At 49.4% G+C, this 16248-nt stretch overlaps 1 protein-coding gene across 2 annotated transcripts in view; it reads left to right on the forward strand.

Moving 5' to 3' along the window:
* LOC144828936 (uncharacterized) overlaps positions 1-14143 on the forward strand; it is a 410356-nt gene extending 396213 nt beyond the window's left edge. For both annotated transcript variants that reach the window (XM_078687588.1, XM_078687589.1), the window contains one exon: positions 13891-14143. In XM_078687588.1, coding sequence (XP_078543714.1) covers positions 13891-13946 — 56 coding nt within the window. In that variant the 3' untranslated portion in view covers positions 13947-14143. The remainder of the gene's footprint in view (positions 1-13890) is intronic.
* The last annotated feature ends 2105 nt before the right edge of the window (positions 14144-16248 follow it).

Consider the following 16248-nt stretch of genomic DNA (forward strand, 5'->3'; position numbering starts at 1 on the left):
CCGCCCTTCGACTTGTTCCCCGCCCTTCGACTTGTTCCCCGCCCTTCGGCTTGTTCCCCGCCCTTCGGCTTGTTCCCCGCCCTTCGGCTTGTTCCCCGCCCTTCGGCTTGTTCCCCGCCCTTCGGCTTGTTCCCCGCCCTTCGACTTGTTCCCCGCCCTTCGGCTTGTTCCCCGCCCTTCGGCTTGTTCCCCGCCCTTCGGCTTGTTCCCCGCCCTTCGGCTTGTTCCCCGCCCTTCGGCTTGTTCCCCGCCCTTCGGCTTGTTCCCCGCCCTTCGGCTTGTTCCCCGCCCTTCGGCTTGTTCCCCGCCCTTCGGCTTGTTCCCCGCCCTTCGGCTTGTTCCCCGCCCTTCGGCTTGTTCCCCGCCCTTCGGCTTGTTCCCCGCCCTTCGGCTTGTTCCCCCCGCCCTTCGGCTTGTTCCCCCCGCCCTTCGGCTTGTTCCCCCCGCCCTTCGGCTTGTTCCCCCCGCCCTTCGGCTTGTTCCCCGCCCTTCGGCTTGTTCCCCGCCCTTCGGCTTGTTCCCCGCCCTTCGACTTGTTCCCCGCCCTTCGACTTGTTCCCCGCCCTTCGACTTGTTCCCCGCCCTTCGACTTGTTCCCCGCCCTTCGACTTGTTCCCCGCCCTTCGACTTGTTCCCCGCCCTTCGACTTGTTCCCCGCCCTTCGACTTGTTCCCCGCCCTTCGACTTGTTCCCCGCCCTTCGACTTGTTCCCCGCCCTTCGACTTGTTCCCCGCCCTTCGACTTGTTCCCCGCCCTTCGACTTGTTCCCCGCCCTTCGACTTGTTCCCCGCCCTTCGACTTGTTCCCCGCCCTTCGACTTGTTCCCCGCCCTTCGACTTGTTCCCCGCCCTTCGACTTGTTCCCCGCCCTTCGACTTGTTCACCGCCCTTCGACTTGTTCACCGCCCTTCGACTTGTTCACCGCCCTTCGACTTGTTCACCGCCCTTCGACTTCTCACCGCCCTTCAACTTCTCACCGCCCGTCGGCTGAGTCCCGTAGAGGAGTCTTTCTGTTCTAGGCCTCGATCTAGGAAACTACACCTGGGTCTGCTTCACGCCCTGAATGGCGCGACATCATGCTAAGCCGACCAACGCCACCTTCGGGCACGCAGGAATATTGCTCGAGGAAAAATCTTCTGGATCCAGTCTGATGCCTGGGAAATTCAAAGGTAAGGATTCAGTGGCTAGATAATGGCTCTACCAGATAAGGCGTTACAGAAGGTAAGTAACTGAGTTTTTTTCATTCTTTCAGGGCATATTAACCCCTTGAACGTGCGTGGAATTCCCCCACGGTGCTGGGGAATGCCACGCTTGTGCGATTCAGACGGCCCCTGGCCGTCCAACGCACACGCCCACTGTGACGTCGGACGGCTGGGGGCTGTCCGATGCATGGAAAGGAAGGGTTAATTCATGGTGTATCGTTATTGCTATGTATCGCATTGTTGGTTTTAATGTTTCGTTTTTACTGCCTTTGTATCTATTTGTTCATGTGCTATCACCATTTCTCCTTTTGTTACTGCTAGCTACCCTGAATCAAGCATGTGAATCTATGAAAGGTTCAATACTGGAGAAAAAGTAAGTTACTTGTACACTGTGGTTCCCCAGTATTGATATCCTTTATATTTTCACGTGGCCCCCCACCTCCCCATTTAGGGCTCTCCACTCTTAAACCTCATTTATGTGTCTATTCCCTTTTACACTTGTGCTCGAAATGTGAGGTATGGTGGCACTGCAGGGGAAGAGTGGTTCGGGGTCTTGTCTGTGATTGGATGAATTTTGGGTCTATTAAAACAGTTTGTATAGGTTAACAATGTCAATTGCATTTTCTTTGACTATTAATGTACTTAACTTAGTACTGCGTGGATCTGAAAGAAACAGTTAGTTATAGATTCCTTACCTTAGAATTACCCCCAGGTGTCAGACTGGATCCGGAAAGTTTTTCTTCAGCAGTACCCCTGCGCGTTGGAAGATGGCGTCGGATGACTCCGCTGTCGGCGTCGTGGTCGCCACCCTCGTGTGCTGATGACAGTTCATTTTTTATCTGCGCCAGCAAGCGCAGATGCGGACAGAGCAGTACCCCCAGTCAATTTTTTACTGAACTTTTTTCTCGACTTTTGTCGATTTTGTTGTAGATAGTCCTTCGTCTCCTGGTGCATGAGGGATGCCTGGCTTTAAGGCTTGTGGTTCCTGTAACCTACTCATGATCGGTGCCTCTATTGTCTGGAGTGCGACCAGGACCCCAAGTCGTGCTCCGACTGCTGGTCTGAGGCCCCAAAGTCTTTGCGGGAGCAGTCCCAAAAGCTACTCGAGGCCCGGCAGTCGGCTCCGCGCTGCTCGAGGTCGTGTTCCTGGACGAGGTCGAGGGACCGGTCGCGGAGCCACTACCACTCTGCGTCAAAGTCTTAGCACTCTTGGTCAGGTAAGTCAAAACACCAAAAGAAATCGAAGAAGCATCGTCGCTCATTGACTTCTCTGCGGCCGACACGGCGAGGGATGCGGGTGGTGCCCCTCCCGTGGCTGCGTGTGTGGAGCCCGCTGGGTCGACTCCAGCTTTTCCCTCCCTTCCCAGGACCCGGTGCAACCCCTGCCCAGCTTCGGAGTTTCTACGTAGCGATGCATGCCATATTTGGGCAGCCCTACTCCGCCGCTGCGTCTTCGGGCCCCGCGGACTTGGCTGGGGGCTTCAGCGTCTGCAACTTCGGCCTTGGCGCCGCAGGGTCTCCTTGGATACAGACCTGGATCCAGATCGGTGCCGGTCGACCTTGTTACGCCTCCCCCAGCGCAGATTCCAATGGCACAAAATCCGCCACCGGCATCGGCTGTGTCCCCAGCCGAAATCGATCCCAGCCTTCACCTCGAGGTAGACATGGAGCCGGACCGACGCGAGATCCGGTGACGATGGGTACTTTTGTGCCCCTGTTATACCCTGGCTCTTTGAGACCAGATTGGCAGCCAGAAGAGGATGAGGAGGACTGGGAGGGATGTGGAGACCCTTTGACAGACCAGATGGATGTGAGCAGGACTGGAGTGAGGAACTGAGGGATGAAAGTGGTTTGGATACCTCACCAGACCTTGGCATGTTGTCTCCTCCTACCGTGGCTACGGAGGAGGGAGCGTCATACGTAGTGGTGTTGCATAGGGCGGCTGAGGCTCTCCACATCAAGCTACCTTCAGTGGCAGTCAGGACTAACCTCCTGGCAGAGATGCTTCAACCGGCAGCGAGCTCTTCGGAGCCCCTGCCGGGACATCCTTTTGGGCGCTTAGTCCAGGCCCAACACAGGGAGCCCTGTAGACAGGATGATTGCCCGACGCCACCACCCAGCTCCGGGCGACCCCACTTTCCTTTCCCAACACCCCACCCCTGAGAGCTTGGTAGTCCAAGCCTCTACGCCCAAGGGCGCGTTCCCTACCGCACCCCCGGAAAGGGAATCCAAAAAGCTGGATCATCTTGGGAAGATGTTTTCTTCCTCCAGCTTGGGACTGCGGTCGGTAAACACTGCATGTCTATTGGGCCGTTATTCCCATTCCGTTGGGATACGGTTGTGCAAGTGCTGCCTCAGTACCCAGATGAGGCCTGGGCTGTTCTCTCTCGAGCGGTTTCTGAAGGGAGAGACCTAGCGAAGTTTACCATCCGCTGTTGACCGGATACCACTGACGCACTTGTCAGAACGATAGCCACATCAGTAGCCCTTCAGCACAACGCCTGGTTGCGTTCGACTGGTTTCTCAGGGGATGTCCAATCCACACTTATGGACAGACCCTTTGATGGCCGTCGCCTTTTCGACGACAAGGCAGACAGCGCACTAGATCGCTTTAAGGACTCTCGGGCTACGGCCAGGTCCTTGGGCCTCTCCACCACCCGCCCTGCGCAGTCTGCCGTTCACCCCTTACGTGGCTACGGAAGAGGTGTCCCACTACGTCCCTCCCAGAGCCACAGTCCGGTGCAGGCTGTTCAGCCCCAGTGCAGCCGGGGACGTGGGAATCACTGCCATGGTTCTGGGGGGCAGCGAGCGGGTCAGTCCACCACTGCCCCCTCTGCAGCAGCCTCCGAACCCTCCTAGTCCGACCTTTCAGGGCCACCAAACGCCAGTGGGCGGCAGAATCCGCCCACTACCTCCCCCACTGGCGCACCATCACGTCGGACAGGTTGGTCTTGCAAATAGTCCAAAGGGGCTACTCCCTCCCCTTCGGGACTACCCCTCCCTCCATGCCACCTCCGTACCATCGCATGTCGGAGGATCACCTGGCCCTTCTCCTACAGGAAGTTTCAGCACCCTTGGCCAAGGGTGCCATCGAGCGAGTTCCTGCCCCAGAAATAGGTTGTGGTTGCTATTCCCACTACTTTGTGGTGCCCAAGAAGGACAAAGGCCTACGTCCTATCTTGGGTCTTAGGAACATTAACCGCTTCTTCCGGAAGGAGAAGTTCATAATGTTGACGCTCGCTCGGGTCTCTTCTGCCCTCAACCCTGGAGACTGGATGGTAGCATTGGACTTGCAGGACGCTTACTTTCACATCCCTGTCCTGCCGGACCACCGGCGTTATCTGCGGTTCACGGTATGCCACGAGCACTTTGTTTTCTGTGCTCCGCTTTGGCCTTACCAGCGCCCCTCGGGTGGTCACGAAAGTTATGGCAGTGGTCGCAGCTCATCTGCGCAGATCAGGGGTTCAGTCTACCCCTATCTCGACGACTGGCTTTTGAAGGCGGGCTCGCCCCAGGCTGTCGTCTCCCACCTCCAGACTACGGCCGACCTCCTGCATGTGCTGGGGTTCTCCATCAATGTGCCGAAGTCGCACCTGACGCCCTCTCAGAAACTCCCCTGGACTCGACGCAGTTTCGGGTTTATCCTCCCGAACAGTGAGTCTGGGATATTCGGGCCATGAGTCCGATGTTTCAACCCCTATCCCGGGTTTCAGTCAGGATGACCCTGAAGCTGATAAGCCTCATGGCTTCCTGCATCCTACTGGTCGATCATGCCAGTTGGCATATGCAGGGGCTCTGCAGTGGGATCTGAAGTTCCAGTGGGCGCAGCATCAGAAAAATCTGTCCATTTGCATCCAGATCTCGGAGGGTACTGCACGACCATTGCAGCTGTGGCTCACTAACCAGGATTGGGTCCAGGGCAGATCCCTCTCCCTTCCCCAACCAGAACACACAGTGGTGACAGACGCATCCCTTCTGGGATGGGGCGGCCACATGGGAGAGGCGGACATCAGAGGCCTCTGGTCTCCGGTGGAGTCCGAGCTCCAAGTCTACCTTCTGGAGCTTCAGGCGATCCGTCTTGCACTCAAAGCATTCCTCCCCTCTGTCTGGAAAATAGTAGTGCAGGTGTTCAAGGACAACACCACTGCCATGTGGTACTGCAACAAACAGGGCAGGGTGTGGTCATCGACGCTATGTCAAGAGGCCATCCACCTCTGGACATGGCTGGAAAATCAGGGCATATCTCTGGTGATTCAACAACACCTGGCAGGTTCACTGAACGCAGGGGCGGACGAACTCAGCCGCAGGTGTATGATGGACCACAAATGGCGTCTTCACTTGGAGGTGGTGCAAGGTCTCTTTCAGCAGTGGGGAGAGCCTTGGTTAGATCTATTCGCCACCGAAGAGAACATGCAATGTCAGCAATTCTGCGCGTTGGAATTTCAAAGGCGGCACTCGCTAGGCGACACATTCATTGCGAGGGGAGTTGCAGTCTCCTATACGCCTTTCCGCCTATACCACTTCTGCCCAGAGTGCTGAAGATCAGGTGCGACCGGGCCCAAGTCATTGTTGCAACTCTGGATTGGGCACAAAGAGTCTGGTATCCCAAGCTGCTTAATATGGCCATCAATCCTCCAATCAGACTGCCCCTTCGGAGGTTTCTTCTGTCGCAGCAGCAGGGGACGGTCCTCCACCCGAACCTGTCCAGCCTCCATCTCCTTGCGTCGAGATTGAGCGACGGCAGTTGGCGTCGTTTGACCTGCCTCCCGAAGTCTCAGATGTAATCTTGGCAGCCAGGCGTCCCTTCACTAAGACAGTATATGCCTGCTGATGGAATAAATTTGTGGCATGGTTTACACCAAAGGCTGTGGATCCCCCCCTTACTGCCCCTCTTTCTGTGGTTCTCCTGTTCTTCCTTTCTTTGGCCCAGCAGGGCTTTGCTCTGGGCACTCTTAAGGGCTACCTCTCAGCCATTTCAGTCTTTCAGGCTACCTGACTAGCCTTCTTTTTTCACCCCTGTGGTAAATAGATTTCTTAAGGGCATTACTCCTCTTTTTCATCCTGTTTCCTTTGTAATGTCCCAGTGGGACGTGAACTTGGTTCTGACATACCTTATGTGCGCTCCCTCTGAGCCACTGCATAGATGTCCTCTCAGACTTCTCACTTTGAAAACTGCCTTTCTGGTGGCCATCACCTCTGCACGCAGGGTGAGTGAGGTGTAAGCTCTGTCTTCTAAGCCTCCCTTTTTTGGCTGTCCATCCGGACAAGGTCTTACTAAGAACCAGACCTTCCTTTCTTCCCAAGGTGTTTGCTTCTTTCCACATTGGCCAAACCATCACTTTGCCCACCTTCTTTCCGCCTCCGCATCCTTCAAAAGAGGAAGAGAGGCTCCACTGTCTGGAACCAAAACGTGCACTTTTCTTTCTACTTGGATCGCACCAAACAATTCTGGGTGGACGATCAGCTCTTTGTTGGTTACGTGGACGCTAAGAAAGGTCGGGCCGTGCACAAACGGACCATCACCAGGTGGGTTGTTCTGTGCATTAAAGCCTGCTATTCGTTGGCTAAGAAGGAGCCTCCAGTGGGGTTGCGCACCCATTCCACCAGGGCGACAGTAGTTACTACTGCTTTGGGACGAGGAGTCCCCCTAAATGACATCTGTCCGACGGCTACTTGGGCATCCCTGCACACGTTTACGAAACACTACTGCCTGGACAGCAAAGTCCAGAAACACGGCTTCTTTGGCTGTTCTCTAGGACTTTCTGGTGTGAACTTGGTTCGCGGACCCACCTCCGGGGTTGGTATTGCTGGGGTATCTATTCTAAGGTAAGTAATCTATAACTGTTTCTTTCAGATGAACAAGTTACTTCCCTTCGGTAACGATATGTTCGAGGCATATGAGCTGCAGAGGGTACACTTAGCATTAGATCGCCACCTGGTGTTGGGCTCGGATGATTGCAGGTTGTTGTCTTCTTGGAAGAAGTCTTTTTAGTCACGAGATAGGTGACTCCTCCCTTGGACAATACTGCGCATGGTCATCGACTCCATCCTCAGATTGTTTTTTTTCCCGCCACTGGGTTCGGATGAAAGTTCTCCGCTCCGGCTAGAAAAACTTTTCCAGCAACTTCGAAGCGTAAAAACTTTATACAAACAATATCGACATCGAATAGACTGCTTTCGACACCATCAGCTCCATTCCGGTGCGTCGACGCGGGCCGTTGGACCTATCGGCGCCGTACGGCCTACGCCTCATGGACAGAACTCCATTCAAGAGATGCCCGGTATGTCGAGCAAAATTTCCTCATAGCGACCATTATGAGGTCTGCAACCTCTGTCTATCACCGGAACACGACGAGTCGACCTGCACAGCTTGTGCATCCTTCCGATCGAAGAAGACCATTCGGGATCGGAGGGCACGTCGACACGAGATGAGGAGAACGGCCCCAGCACCGGAGGCCATCTTCGAGGAGGAGATCTTCAAAGAAAACATCTCTGAGGACGATGCTCCATTCGCCGCCGAAGAAGACTCGCCTGATCTCCAGCTCATATCAGAGGCAGATTCCATCTCGTCAACCCGTGAGTACCCTTGCCCCTGCACCATAGACACTGCCCAAGCCAAAGGCAACGGTCAGCACTCCGCCCATGGGGCCCAGTCGAGACCGAAATATCCCCTCAGACCTTCGGGCTCGGCTCCGAGGAAAACGACTACGCCTTCCGGTGCCTCGGCACCGACCAAGCCACAAGTGCCAATTCCACCTCTTCCATCGGCACCGAAGCACACACATCCTTCGACACCGAAGGATTCTTCTACACCGAAGTCAAAACACCCTTCGGTGCCCAAAGACAAAGATCCTTCGGCACCCAAACCTAAAGATGCACCAGTGCCGAAGCCAAAAACTGTACCGGATCCGCAAAAAGCTCCGGCTCCGAAACCTTCCGGTTCCAAGAATAAGGATGGAAAGCCAGCGTCCGACGCCTCAAAGCCAACGAGGCCTGCTTCCACTCCAAAAACTCCAACCTCGGTACCAAAGACTCCAAGGCCTGATTCAGAGGCACCTAAACCCTCTAACAAGCCTACCAAGCCAAAACCACCTTCGGCACCGGAAAATTTGCCACAGTACTCTGTAACGCCTCCTACAGCAAAAAACACAAAACAACCCCTATCGGCACTGAAATAATCGACCCCGAAGACGGTTGCAGAGGAAGAAGAACTGTTTAGACCAGATCCTAAACAAAAGAAGGACTATATCAACCCAAAAACTGGACAAGTGGAAGCTATTCCTCACAAGAAGAGATCAGCAGACACACCACTTCTACCTGTGGTTCCTGCCAAAAAGGATTGTGCAACTTCGCCAATGCACCCTTCCTCTCCTTTACCTTCTTCCTCCCCTATTCCTCCTTACTTTTCACCAGGAGTTTCTCCTGTTCAATCTCCTGCATCATCACACCACACTGATGATGAGTATGATATAGGTGGGGGAGATGACACACCAGACCCACACACATAACCTGTAGATGAAGGTATCAACCCAGATACATATCCTACAGATGAAAATATATATAGGAGTACCCACCAAATAATGTGCCTGACATTCCTGACCCTTAGTCCTACCCAACAAAACCTTCCCCTCCAAAAGATAGCATTGGGTTTAATCACCTCTTAAATAGAGCTGCCCTTTACCACGGGGTTACAATGCACTCTGATGCCATTGAGGAGGATTTTTTACTAGACACATTTGAGCAGTCACAAAGGTCTACACAAATACTACCCATGATCAAAGGAGTCATTAAACATGCTCTGGAAATATTTAAAGGCCCTGTGCGTTGTAGAGTGTTAAATCCAAGAATAGAAAAGAAATATAGACCAGCACCATCTGATCCAGTCTATATTAAGGGACATCTGCCACGAGACTCCCTAGTAGTGTCCTATGCACGGAAAAGAGCTAATTCCCATACTTCTGGTGACACGCCCCCTCCTGACAAAGAATCAAAGGTTATTGATGCATCAGGTAAACTGATTGCTGCGCAGGCTACACATATATGGCGCATAGCAAATACACAAGCCCTGCTCTCACACTATGACAGGGCTCACTACGATCAATTAGAAAAACTGTTAGAGCACCTCCCAGATCAATACAAAGTTCAGGCAACAGAGCTCATACAAGAAGGCAAATTAATATCCAATGCTTCAATTAAATGTGCACTAGATGTAGCTGACACAGCATCCAGAGCAGTCAATACTAGTGTTACACTCAGACGACATGCTTGGTTACGCATTTCCGGGTTTAAGACGGAGGTGCAGACTACCATCTTGAACCAGCCCTTCAATCAAAACCAATTGTTTGGGCCGGAAGTAGACACTACACTAGAAAAAAAAAAAAAGGACACAGACACAGCTAAGTCTACGGGAGCATTACAATCCACACAGACTAGAAGTTATTTTCGCTGCTCCTTTTATAGAGGAGGCTCCAAGCAAACCGGCGCAGATACATCATCATCTTTCAAAACGCACACACAAACCTCCTCTAACAAAGGCTACTTTAGAGGAGGATACAGAGGCAATAATAATAAGGGAAGAGGTAGAGGTAACAACAACAACCGCTCCTCTTCCACTCCCAAACAGTGACTTCCTTCTGCTTCCCCTACAGCATTCCACTCCTGTGGGGGGCAGATTATCACAGTTCCTACCTGTCTGGAATTCCATCACAACAGACAGGTGGGTGAGACAGATTATCCAACTTGGCTACTGCCTAGAACTCACAGCAACCCCCCCCCCCCAAACATACCACCCAGGCAGCGTCCAATGTCTACAGACCATCTGACTCTGCTTCAACAGGAAGTTCTAGCGCTTCTACAAAAGGATTCTATTCAATTAGTTCATTTAGAAGAACAGGGAACAGGAGTTTACTCCCTGTACTTTCTAATCCCCAAGAAGGTCGGGATACTACGGCCAATTCTCGACCTCAGGCCCCTCAACCATTACATACAATCAGATCATTTTCACATGATCACTCTGCAACAAGTACTCCCACTACTACAACAAGGCGATTTTCTTTCAACACTAGTCCTAAAGGACGCCTATTTTCACATTCCTATACATCCTGCTCACAGGAAGTATTTAAGGTTTGTCATACAAGGACAGCACTATCAGTTCAAAGTCCTTCCATTCGGGGTCACAACAGCACCACGAGTTTTCACAAAGTGCTTAGCAGTAGTAGCGGCACATCTCAGAAGACAACAGATACACGTCTTCCCTTACCTCGACGATTGGCTCATAAAAGCAACATCATTCAGTCAATGTGTCCAACACACAAATCAAACAATTCAAACATTGCACAACTTGGGGTTCACAATAAACTACACCAAGTCGCACCTGCAACCTTCGCATGTGCATCAGTACCTAGGAGCTACCATAGACCCATCTATAGCTCTAGTGTATCCCAGTCCAGCCAGGATACAGAGCATTCAGACCTTAGTCTCCCTTTTTCAACACCAGCAGTCTCTCCAAGCCAGAGTGTTCATGAGACAAATAGACATGATGGCATCTTGCATCTTCATAGTTCCACATGCAAGACTGCCAATGCGCCCATTACAAGAATGTCTAGCACAACAGTGGAATCCGGCTCAAGGTCAGCTCACAGACCTGGTTTTGGTAGACAGCCGTACATATCGCTCTCTGCAATGGTGGAACACCAAAAACTTGACAAGAGGACGGCCGTTCCTCGAGCCTGTTCCACAGATAGTGCTCATAACAGACGCATCCCTCACAGGATGGGGAGCCCATCTCTTACACTATACCACACAAGGCCAATGGAACAACCAACAAAGACTGTTCCATATCAACCATCTAGAGCTGCTAGCAATTTTCCTAGCACTCAAAACGTTTCAATTGCAAGTACAAAACAAAGCTGTCTTAATCCGGACGGACAATATGACAGCCATGTACTATATACAAAAACAGGGGGGGACACACTCTCTGCAACTGTCCCATCTCGCGCAGAACATTTGGAGATGGGCCATTCCTCAAAACTTACACCTGACAGTAGAACACCTTCCAGGAATTCACAATCAGATAGCAGATCTGTTGAGTCGGCACTCACAACAGATTCACGAATGGGAAATACATCCACAAGTTCTTCAGCCATTCTTCCAAATGTGGGGGCATCCACAGATCTGTTTGCCACCCACGAAAATGCAAAATGCCCAACCTTCGCCGCCAGGTTTCCACACCCACGGTCGGAAGGGAATGCGATATGGATGAACTGGTCAGGCAGATTTGCGTATGCTTTTCCGCCTCTCCCACTCATTCCACTAGTAGTGCGCAAACACAGACAACAGTCTCTCAAACTAATACTAGTAGCTCCCACATGTGCACGTCAGCCGTGGTTCACCACACTACTAGATCTCTCGCTGGTTCCACATCAGAAGTTACAGCTCACACCCTCCCTGTTAACACAGAACCATGGAGAAATAAGACACCCAGAACCAAGCCAACTGAATTTGGCAATCTGGCTCCTGAAGTCTTAGAGTTTGGTTACTTAAACCTACCACCAGACTGTATGAACATCATTAAAGAAGCTAGAAAACCCACTACCAGAGCGTGTTATGCCGCCAAGTTGAAAAGATTTGCAATATATTGTAACAATAATCACATTGATCCACTGGATGCTTCCATCCAAAATATCATTTGTTACCTTTTACATCTACAAAGGTCCAATTTAGCTTATTCTTCCATGCGCCTGCATCTGGCAGCAATTGCAGCCTATTTACAGAATAGGCAACATCTATCTCTCTTCAGATTACCTGCAATAAAAGCATTCATGGAAGGATTAAAACGAATAATCCCACCTAGTTTACCACCTGCTCCAGTATGGAACCTGAACATTGTCCTTTCAAGACCCCCTTTCGAGCCTTTACACAAGTGTGAATTGCAATTCCTAACATGGAAAACTGCTTTCCTTGTTGCCATCACCTCTCTCAGAAGAGTTAGTGAAATACAAGCATTCGCAATACAAGAAACATTTTTTTCAAATACATCCTAATAAAGTGGTTCTTAGGTCTAATCCAAAATTTCTGCCAAAGGTTATCACTCCTTTTCATCTTAACCAATCTGTAGAGCTACCTGTGTTTTTCCAAAACCCAGACTCTGTTGCTGAAAGGGCTTTACACACCTTCGATGTTAAAAGAGCTCTGTTATACTATACAGATAGGACTAAATCCTTTAGAAAGACAAAACAATTATTTGTATCTTTCTCTCCCCCACACAAAGGCAACCCCATCTCTAAGGGGGGGGATTGCCAGGTGGATTGTAAAGTATATACAAATATGCTATCAAAAAGCTAAACGCACACTAACAATTCCTCCTAAAGCGCACTCAACTCGCAAACTAGGAGCCTCTATGGCTTTCTTAGGAAATATACCACTAGAGGACATATGCAAGGCAGCAACATGGTCTACAATACACACCTTCACTAAACACTATTGTGTTGATGTGCAGGCCAAGCAGCAAGCTGCAGTAGGCCAAGCTGTCCTTAGAACACTATTTCAGAATACTGCAACGGATACAGGCGACCACCGCTAGGGGAGACACTGCTGCACAATCGATGCACAGTATACGATCTGCAGCTCATATGCCTCGAACGGAAAATGCTACTTACCAGTATGCATCTGTTCTTGGCATGTAGAGCTGCAGAGTCGTACACACCCTCCCGCCTCCCCGGGACTTGTATCCGTTCCAGTTCTCATCTTACTTAGATGCACACGCATGGACATCCTTTTCTCTTTACTTCTACTAACTCCATCATTTCCCATCATGGCGAAAAACAATCTGAGGATGGAGTCGATGACCATGCGCAGTATTGTCCAAGGGAGGAGTCACCTATCTCGTGACTACAAAGACTTCTTCCAAGAAGACAGCAACATGCAATCATCCGAGCCCAACACCAGGTAGCGATCTAATGCTAAGTGTACGACTCTGCAGCTCTACATGCCAAGAACAGATGCATACTGGTAAGTAGCATTTTCCATATCTGTATGAAACATAGGTTAGTTCTAGATTCCTTACCGCCCCACCCATCCTCCCCGTTCTGCAAAATGACTTCTAGGGTGAAGGACATCCTTTCAGGGCCCTAGTTTTGTGCACCAGTGGTCAATGTCTTGCATGGCTCTGTGCTTCTGGCGTGGAAAGTCGTGTACAGAACTGACGTCAGCGTGCAAGGGTGGCGTCTATGTAGCTACCGCAACGTTATCCAGGCGACCACGACGCCGATGACTAACGCGGAGTGGACTGACGCCAGCATCTGAATAGCATGGGTACTGCTGACAAAAAACTTTCCGAATCCAGTCTGATGCCTTGGGGTAACTCTAAGGCAAGGAATCTATAACAAACCTTTGTTTCTTACAGAAAATATCGTTACCGAAGATAAGTGATTTGTTCTTTAAATATTGTGGGACTCCCACCATGATGAAGGGGATGATTCAAGCATGAGAATCTAGAAAAGATATCAATACTAGAGAACCACAGTGTACAGGTAAGTAACTGTTTTTTTTCTCAGAATGATGGTCATATGTGAAGTTGCAAGTAACCTTTGTTTTTTCCAGTTTGTTAAACAGTCCAAACACAGAATTACAGACCTGATTTGTTTGTGCATTGCTAATATCAGGATTTGTGTTTTTTGTTTGTTTTTCAGAAGTCAATATTGCCAACTTGCTGAATCTCCTTGTTAAAACTGGAACAATAAAATAAGTGATCAAGAAGACAACCGAATAATATTCTGGATTTGCATTGCTTATGCCATTTTAGTTGAAACTTCTGTTTCAAATGTTTTAGAGAAACACAAACCACAGTACTCCATTTGCTTAAGATCTGTTTCTTACATGATATACTGCAATTGTACTACGTAAAACTATTCATTTTTCCTTAATAAATGGTTTGTGAATGAAGGTCTTATCACATTTTGTCTTTGTTGTTCTCATTATCTTTTAGTAAAGACCATAGCGTCTACACAAATATTATTTTTTGAGCGTCCTTCCTTTTTTATTTAACTGGTAAAAAGGGCATCCATCTGCCAGTTTGTTCCCTTTAATGATTGCACATATATTCACTTGGATCTTTAACTACACTGTTTTACACAGGTATGGAGGATAGGACAAAACCCCAAAGCTGTGTTTTGGGTTTCAGGTCGGCCCCCTCAAAAATAAGTAATGATGAGACATGTAAATAATTGTGGTAATTTCTTAGTAAAAAAGATAGTAGCAATGGGTTTCTAAGGTATAGTATTTAAGATAATTGCATTTGAAGCAGTTAGCTAAAGCTTGTTTATTTTATGCTTCAGAAAGGCTGGGAAATGTCCTTATTCATCAAAAATAGGATACAGAAGTGATTGCTTGGGCCCCTTTCATTGCCCACTCACACCCCTGTCCCCAGCCCTGACATCCTTGCAACTAGACATCTGCCATTCTCATAATTCACTTCCCGGCCTCCATGGTTTTGGCTATGACTGACTTTTTATCTGTACCTTCTGCTTGAACTTGAGTGAAATTAGTTTGTTGCTGAGAATGTCATGAGGATTTTCGCAAACGTACCACAGAAAGCCACTCAGTCCCTGTGCGATAAACCACTCTTGAATGTATTGCTTTCCTACCCTCGAAGTTTAGGTACAATTCCTCCATACAGTGTATTACAGGCCTGGAAAACTGTTTCCTGTTAGTACCTATAGGTTCTTTCAGTATGTGGCACATTTTGACTCTCAACCTCCAACCCCTTTTCAAGTGTTTGTTCTTTAATAGATTAACATACTTTGAATTGTTTCTCATCTGAATGGAAGTCCCCTGGGTGTGCAGTCTAGCAATGTAGATTCAAGATCCGGGGCAACAGTTTTCTTCAGAATATGCTCTAAGAGATTTTTTCTTTAGGACATAACATGTTAGATCTGACAGCCTTAGGGTGGTCTTCAACAACCCCCCACCCCCCAACTTTTTACCTACCTCCTTCACTTTTCTGACTTCGTTTTTGTTGGCTTTAGGACTCTGTACACTTTACCACTGGTAACCAGTGCTAAAATACACCCTAATTCCCCAATTGGCATATTTATTATACTTTTAAGTCCCTATTAAAATGGTACCCTCTGTAAGCAGAGCTTGTAAATTGAATGCCACTAATGGGGCCTCCAGCACTGATTGTGCCACTCTCTCAAGTATCCCTTTAATCATGTCTCAGGCCTGCTGCTGCAGAGCCTGTGTGTGCAGTTTTACACTGCCATGTCGACCTAGCAAAATAAACCTTTTGCCAAGCCAGAACCTTCCCTTTTAGAACATATGTCACCACTAAGGTAGATCTTGAACAACCCAGAGGGCAGGGTGCAATGTATTTAAAAGGCAGGACATGTACTTTTAGGTTTTTCATATCTTAGTAGTGAAAAACTCCCAAAGTATTTTTTCACTACTCCAAGGCCTATCTCTCCGATAGGATAACCTCAGGATTACCTTATTCTGTTTTAGAAGTGTAATTTCCAATTGGGAAAAGATAAGACCCCCAATTCTGGTGTCTCTGTAATCCAAATGTTAAAATAATAACTTAGTCAAGCATGATTTTAAATTACAGTTCGGGAAATTCCAATTTTAAAAAGTTATCTTTTTTTTTTTTTTTTAACTTATTTCTCTTGATGCCTGCTGCCTGTCTGACTAGTTTGCGGTAGGTGGCAGCTGGACTTAGTATATTCTCCCTAGGCAGCCACACAAAATGGAAGTTTATGTTTGACTTGATGGGCCATCCTGGGAGGATGGGAAAGAGGAGCTGAACCCATCCTCACACCTGAATAGGCTGTGTCCTGACCCCGCACAAAGGGCTGCATACCCCCCTGTACTGAGTCTGAGGAAGGGGGAAGACCTCCGTGCATTAAAAAGCCATTGTTTGAAGTCTCCCCCACTTCAAAGGCATCACTAGGTATAACAACTGGACTTCGGACACTTCTGGACCTGTGAAGACTCTTCCAGGGAGAACTATTGCGCTGATAAAGGACTGCTGCTTTGCTGGACTCTGTACCAAG

Source organism: Lissotriton helveticus, chromosome 4_1 (genome assembly GCF_964261635.1).
Source record: "Lissotriton helveticus chromosome 4_1, aLisHel1.1, whole genome shotgun sequence".
Taxonomy (NCBI): domain Eukaryota; kingdom Metazoa; phylum Chordata; class Amphibia; order Caudata; family Salamandridae; genus Lissotriton; species Lissotriton helveticus.